This window comes from Dictyostelium purpureum (genome assembly GCF_000190715.1).
Source record: "Dictyostelium purpureum unplaced genomic scaffold DICPUscaffold_699, whole genome shotgun sequence".
In the NCBI taxonomy this organism is placed as follows: domain Eukaryota; phylum Evosea; class Eumycetozoa; order Dictyosteliales; family Dictyosteliaceae; genus Dictyostelium; species Dictyostelium purpureum.
The window spans coordinates 1-7,712 of record NW_003520030.1 but is presented as its reverse complement, the minus strand read 5'-3'; the positions used below and the strand labels follow the sequence as shown (position 1 = coordinate 7,712).

At 22.1% G+C, this 7,712-nt stretch overlaps 2 protein-coding genes across 2 annotated transcripts; one reads left to right on the top strand and one right to left on the bottom strand.

Annotated features, from left to right (window-relative positions):
- Positions 1 to 1,514: 1,514 nt before the first annotated feature.
- On the top strand, positions 1,515 to 4,598 carry DICPUDRAFT_160141 (uncharacterized protein; the record flags this gene model as incomplete). Its single annotated transcript, XM_003294978.1, has 2 exons — positions 1,515 to 1,921; positions 2,000 to 4,598. 2 exons carry the CDS (start codon positions 1,515 to 1,517, stop codon positions 4,596 to 4,598), a joined length of 3,006 nt encoding a protein of 1,001 aa, XP_003295026.1.
- A 432-nt stretch (positions 4,599 to 5,030) lies between these two features.
- On the bottom strand, positions 5,031 to 6,120 carry DICPUDRAFT_44248 (uncharacterized protein; the record flags this gene model as incomplete). Its single annotated transcript, XM_003294977.1, has 2 exons — positions 5,031 to 5,573; positions 5,635 to 6,120. 2 exons carry the CDS (start codon positions 6,118 to 6,120, stop codon positions 5,031 to 5,033), a joined length of 1,029 nt encoding a protein of 342 aa, XP_003295025.1.
- Positions 6,121 to 7,712: the final 1,592 nt, after the last annotated feature.

Sequence of the window (7,712 nt, the reverse complement as noted above, 5' to 3'; positions counted from 1 at the left end):
TTAAAAAAACTATTATAATTGTAACGAAAATTTTCTTTTTTAAAAAGAGATATTTTAGAAAAAAAAGAAAAAAAAAAAAAATTGAATTTTTAATTTTATTTTTTTAAATTTATTATTAATGGAACCAAAAATCCCATTCACAATTTTTTATTTTTTTTTATTTTTTAAAATAATGGAATTATTAATAATTTCAGATTTAATTTTTATTATTTATTTTTTTTATTTTTTTTTTGATACAATGGTTAAATTTATTTAAAATAGGATTATGTAGTAATAAATAATATTTTTACAACAAAAAAAAAAGAAAAAACAAAACAAATATTATTTGTGCTTAAACCTATTCTATTATTATTTTGGTTTATGATGATGTGTTTGAATTTATTTGTGAGTGAAAACTTCCCAGGAGGAAAAAAAAAAAAATTGGAAATTTTTTTTTCTTTTTTTTTTAAATTTCTTTTTATTTTTATTTTTTTATTTTTTTTTTTTTCTGTTTTGTTTGATAAAACTTTCACACCCGTTTTATTATCCATCATTCATTTAGAGCTTTATAATTTAATTTCATTAACTTTTTAATATTTTTATATAATTTTTTATTTTTTTTATAAATATTTATAAATAGTCATTATTCAACAGGGTAAAAATTTTTATATAGCACACAATTTTAAATACATATATATAAATAAATAAAAAAAAATATCGATAACTAATAGTAGGTTAAGGGAAACATAAGTAATTTCGATTCGTTATTCTCCATACCCTAAAAAGTTACTAAATATTTTTTATAATAGTTATAAAAAAAACAAAAAAAAAAAATAAATTTTAAAAAATTTTATTTAAAATTATTTAAATTATTTTATTTTTATATTTTTTATTTTATTATTTTTTTTAATCGTTAGAAAAAATAAAAGATAATTTACATTTAATATTTATTAAACATAAAAAAAAAGGGGTGGAAGATTAAAAATAAATAAATAATATATATTTACAATAAAATAATAAACTATATAGTATCATTAAAGATATAAAAATAAATTAATAATAAATAAATAGCTCATAACATTCATTGTCTCTCTATCATCCACTTATTGCATTACATACATTTAAACATTACAAATAAAACAATAACAATAATAATAATAATAATAATAATAATATTAAAAAAAAGGAGAAATAGAGAGCAAATTTAATAAATAAATAATAATATTCATAATAGTAAGCATTTTATTCATTTTAATTTATTTTTTTAAAAATTTTTTTTAAAATTTTTTTTTTTACCAAAGCTCGCTTAAATAAAAAAATACCTAAATTTTTGCGACTAAAACTAATATATTTTTTTCTTTTTTTATAGATAATAAATAATAATAATAATAAAATAGTTTAAATAAAACACATAAAAAGAAAAGAGTATCTTTTTTTTAATGTTTTACAAATATAAAAAATATACATGTTGTAAATAAAATAAAACAATAAATAGCAAATAGCAAATAGTAGTAGTAAAATAAAAATATTATAGAATGGATATAGAACATGACATCGAAATTATTACTAGTAAAGCATCAATAATATCATCTAAAAAGAATAAAACTCAATTAAATCAAGCTATGGAGATTAAATATGATGGCAAAATTATTGACAATAGCGACGATTATGAAATTATGGATGGTGCATCAATAATAATTAGTAGTAAAAATAATAGTTCACAATATTCCACCACTAGCAGTATCGGAAATTCCCTTTTATATACTGGCTCAAGTAGTTGTGGTGGTAGCAGTGGTAATGTAAATAACAATAATAATTCAATCGATTTATGCATGATGTGGCTTCAAAAGAGTATAACTGTAAATACCATTCAAGAGCATGTCTGTGAAAAAATTTTAAAACTACCAGATAAGGATTTTCAATTTTATTTACCACAAATAATGTAAGTAATTACAAAATATTGGTTAAAATGTGGTTTTTCTGATACTAACTATTATTATTATTATTATTGTTATTGTAGACAAGTTTGTATTGTTAATTATCATTCAGTAGAGCCAGTTGTTACAATGTTATTGGAAAAATGTAGACTTTCAATTATTATAGCGGCACAATCATTCTTTTTAATTGAATCGATAGTAAGAGATAATAACCCAATAACATTCAATAATGCAAAGTATTTATGGAAAAGATGTGAAATGGCTTCTATAGGTTTATCAGAACATACACAATCATCAAATAATATCCCAGTTTCATCTACTGAGGTAAGATCAAGAAAAAACGATTCTAATGATCAGCTTTCAGACAGTAAAACCTTAATTATCGAAGACTGGACCGAAGCATGTCAACAACAGGGATCATCATCCTCATCATCTTTAGACAGTTCATATCAAGAGCAACAAAATGAAATGAAATCAAATTTTCCACTCTCAAAGTCATTATCAGAGTTTAGTAATTTTGAAGAGGACCACCAAGTAGAAATTTTAGTTAATAATGAATTTGAAAAGTTATCAACATCTGGAATTCCACAGTCACCAAACAGTATGTATGGTAGTCAAATTATAAATAATTACCCAAAGAATAACAACCCAGTTTTGGCATCAACTTCAAAAAATTCATACACATTCTTTTTTGATATTTTACAAGTGGAGATTGAAGACAATGCTTTAAATGGTACAGAAATTGAAGGTGGCGAGTCATTTAGTAATAATAACCTATATAATAGTTTTAGTAATAATAATAATAAAAACAATAATAATAGTATTGAGGATGTTATTTCTACCTCTCCTTCAAATATGAGTGGATTTTTGTTTCCACCAAAATCACCATCGACATCATCACCAACCTCACCGGCATTATCAAGATCAACATCTTTCGATAATAATGACAATAGTAATAATAGTAATAAAAATCTTAATTCACCATTAAACAATAGTAATAAGCAGATTTCAAAACAACAACCAAATGGCAGTGAAAAGAAAACCACAAAGAAATTTAATTATCAACCATTTTATTCAGAAATTCATTTTATAAATATATTATCAAAGATTGGTGGTTTCCTTTTAACAATTCCGATGGTGACAGATAAAGCAAAACAAAAAGATATGAGAAATGTAACATTAAAGGTAATTTTAAAGCAACTAAACGATCAATTGTTTTCTGGGGAAAATATGATATTCTTACCAGTTTATCCACCATTTTTAGTATTAAATATTTGCCACGAAGAAGCACTTTGCCTAAACTCAAGAGATAGAATTCCATTTTTAATTGTTTTAGAGGTAAAGAAAAGTATGGATTCTCAAATATATCAAGATCCTAATTATCAAAAAGAAACTGAAGAATTATTTGAAGAAGAGGAAGATGAAGAAATTACTGATGACGAAGAAGAAAAAGTTGAAGAGGTTGAAATTGAAGAGGAGGTGGAGATCGAAGAGGAAATTGAAATAGTAGAAGATGGCGATCACTATAACCATCAACAATACCAAAATAATAGTACAAACAGTAATAATAATGAACAAATAGATGAGGAGGTTGATCAAAATGGTGAATTGGTACGTTCAAATAGTGTATTAGGCGAATCAAGTTTGGTATTTTCACCATCATCATCGGTATCATCTAATTCATCTCAAGCCAATAATATAATAACAAAGAAAACCAAAAGAATTATTAGAAAAGTTATTAGTATCACCAAAAAGATTCCCAGAAAGAAAAAGAAGGTTCGTGATCTATCAAATCCAATATATGCAATTTTTGGGGAACTTTGGAAACAAAAAGAGAATCGTATCTATAAGAGTTCAATGATGTCACACCATCCAGGTTGGGGTTTAATTTCTTTTATTGTTAAATCTGGTGATGATTTAAGACAAGAGCAGTTCGCAATGCAAATGATTACTCAATTCCATCGTATATTTAGAAAGTCAAAGTTACCACTCTGGTTAAGACCCTATTTGGTTATTGCAACAGGTCACGATTCTGGTCTCATTGAAACTGTTCCAGATACAATATCATTAGATAATTTAAAGAAGAAAGATACAGCATTTACAAATCTATACGACTATTTCATCCGTGCCTATGGTGATGTCAATTCGAAATCATTTAAAAAAGCACAAACTGGGTTCATTGAATCTTTGGCAGGTTATTCTTTGGTTTGTTACTTTCTTCAAATTAAAGATAGACACAATGGTAATATTCTCATCGACACCCGTGGTCATTTAATTCATATCGACTATGGTTTCCTATTATCAACAAGTCCAGGCAATATGAATTTCGAAAAAGCTCCATTCAAACTTACTCAAGAATTTATCGATTTAATGGGTGGTGTCGAGTCAGATTGTTTCAAATATTTTACTTATTTATTGGTTGCAGGTTTTGTAGAAATTAGAAAGCACTATGAAGAATTCAAAATGATATTAGATTTACTCCTCCCTCAAACAAATTTAACCTTCTTTGTTAAAGGAGGCCCTGCTTCAATAACTTCTTTTAAAGAAAGATTTAAATTGGATTTAAAGTCTGTCGAAGAATGCGAAGCTCATATGATGTCCTTAATTAGTTTAAGTATAAATAATTGGACAACCGCTTCATATGACTCATATCAGAAATTAACAAATGGAATAAATATTTAAATAATAAAGTAATAATAAAATAGTAATGGTAGTTAATAGTAATAATAGTAATATTAATAATAATAATAATAATAATAATAATAATAATAATAATAATAATAATAATAATAATAATAATAATAATAATAATAGTAATTTTCATTACGTATAATATAGGGCTCATTTTATAAAATTGTATATTTTTTTTATTTTTCAATATTAAATTATTTAAAAAAAAAAAAAATAGAAAATACCTTTTTTTTAAAAAAATCATAATAATAATTAATACTATAAAGTATAATAATTAAATAAAAAAAAGAAAGAAAGAAAGAAAGAAAGCGAACAATATTTTTTTTTATTGTTTCTTTTTTTTTTTTTTTTTTTTTGAAAAAAATATATAATTTTATATTTTTTTAACTCACAGTTTTTTATTTTTTTTTAACCTTTTATTTTTTATTTAAATAATGAATCAAAATTATAACAATTATTTTCTAAATTACCATTTATTAAAACATTAATTAAATTATTTACAGCACATTCATCAATTTTATTTGAGGTTTCTAATGTTGCAATTCCCAAATGTGGTGTACATACAAGATTATCAAGTGACAGTAGTGGTGATGTTGGTGAAAGAGGTTCAAATTCAAATACATCCAATCCTGCGCCAGCAATTCTACCATCTTTCAAAGCTTTTATTAACGATACTTCATCTACAACACCTCCTCTACCAACATTAACAAAAATTGCGGTATTTTTCATTAACGAAAATTTACTTTCAGAAAAAAAGAATCTAGTCTCTTCTGTTAGAGGTAATATCGATACTACAAAATCACATTCTTTTAATAATTCATCGACATCTTGATAAAATACAGCATCATACAATGATTCAGCATCAAAATGTCTTGTACGAGAGTGGTATAGAACCTCCATATCAAATCCAAATCTTGCTCTTTTTGACAGCGTTAAACCTATCCTTCCCATGCCTACAATACCAATCTTTTACAGATATTCCCATTAATAACTATAATTTAAACTAAAAAAATATTAAAGTACCTACTTTTTTATGGTGCACGTCCAATCCATACCAAAAATTATAGTCCATTTTTTTTTCCCATTCACCATTTTTAATTCTCTTCATGGAGTTTTTTATTTTTCTACTACAATTTAACATTAAACCAATTGCAAGATCAGCAACTGAATCATTTGAAACATTAGGTGTGTACATTAAAGGTATTTTTCTATGGTTTAAAATATTTAGATCATATTGGTCGATCCCTGAACTCATTGCAGAAATAACTTTCAAATTATTAGCTTTGTTTAATATTTTTGCACCAATCTGTAATCCTCTTCCCATTAAGCCATCAGCAGTTTCTATTTCGTCAATGAAAAGGTTCATATTATCTTTTGTAATTTGATTAAAACAAATCACTTTGAAATGATTTAATAGTTTATTTAATAGTTGTTGGGATATGTTTTTATATATTACAATTTTCTTTTTATTATGGTTTATATTATTTTCTTCATTTTTAAATTTTATAATCATTTTTATATTTTTTATTTTTTTTTTTTAAAAAGAGTAAAAAAAAATAAAAAAATAAAAAAATAAACTATAATAAAATATTATAAATACTAAAATTTTAGTATAAAAATCTATCCATTTAATTATATAGTTTTTTTTTATTTTTTATAATTTAAAATTTTTATTTTTTTTTTTTTAAACAAATAATTATTCGTCATCATTTTTTGATTATTATTTAAACATTTTAAAAAGGTTAACAAGGATTTTTTGGTCCTAAAGTCTTTTTTTAGATATTCATATTTTTTTTTATTAAACCTAAATCTTTTTTAATAAAATTCCCTTTTTAAATCAATATATATTTTTTATACCCTTAAAACTTTTACAAAATTAATTTTGATAAATAAACTAATTTTAAATACCCGAAAAATGAAATAAAAAATAATATTTATTTGTAAATATTAAACAATTTTATTTAAAAATTTTATATATTTTTAAAAAATTTTAAATTTTGAATCTATTTGTTTTTGTTTATTTTGTAGTGATGCAGTTGTTGTATGAGGGATAAAAGTTTAATGAGTTTTTCTTGAAATACCAGGTTTAGTTTATCTATTAAAAAAAAAAATAATGATTAATTAGATTATTATTTAAAAAATCTTTATATAGTATGAAATAATGAAGTGAATACTTATTCGTTTAATTTTATGTTTAGTTTTTCTTTAAAATATTATACTAAAAAAAAAAAAAAAAAAAAAAAATTATTAAATAAAAATTTTCTATTTAAATAATCATTATTTATATAAAAATTGTGTGAAAAAAATAAAATAAAATAAAATTATGATAATAGTTTTTTTAAAAAAATATATATATATTAAAAAGTTTTATTAAATATTATATTTATAAAGTTTTTACATTATAATTTGAAATCTGAATATAATTCTGAACCTATATATAAAAAAAGAAAATTTTACATAAAATTAAAGAAATAACCAAATCATTAGTAGTATCTATCACCTTAAAAAAATTAAAGTAAAAGTTTTATCATTTGATTTAAATAATTGTAAATATATGGTTATTTTAAAATAGTAGTTTTAATTATAGAAATGATAATAAAAAAAATATTTTATAGTTATGAAATAAATATATTTATAGTAATATAAGAAAATACTTAAATCAAGATAAAGAATGAAAAATAATGTTATTTTTCAAAATTTTAACTTACATATGTTTCACCAGTTTTAAATCATATAGTTTCAATGATGTTTTAATCTTATTATTTTTTCATTTCTTTAAATCATTGTATAATCTATTTAAATAGTGTGTTTATCATGATTTTTGGACCATATATGTATCATTATACCCAGTTTTTTCGCTTCATTAAAATTATTATAAAAAAGATTGTGTTTGTTGATTGTTTTCCATTAAATAAATTTTTTTTATTGTTTTTTTTTTTAAAAAGCCATTGAGGGTCTAGTATAAATATATCTTAATTGAACCTTGTTTTTTGAAAATGTGTCATTTATATTATCGTTTCTATATATATTCGTCATTTTCGACATCTGTTTTGTTTGGTTTGAGAATGAGACGATTGCATTCTATCATTTATTTTTTTTAAATTT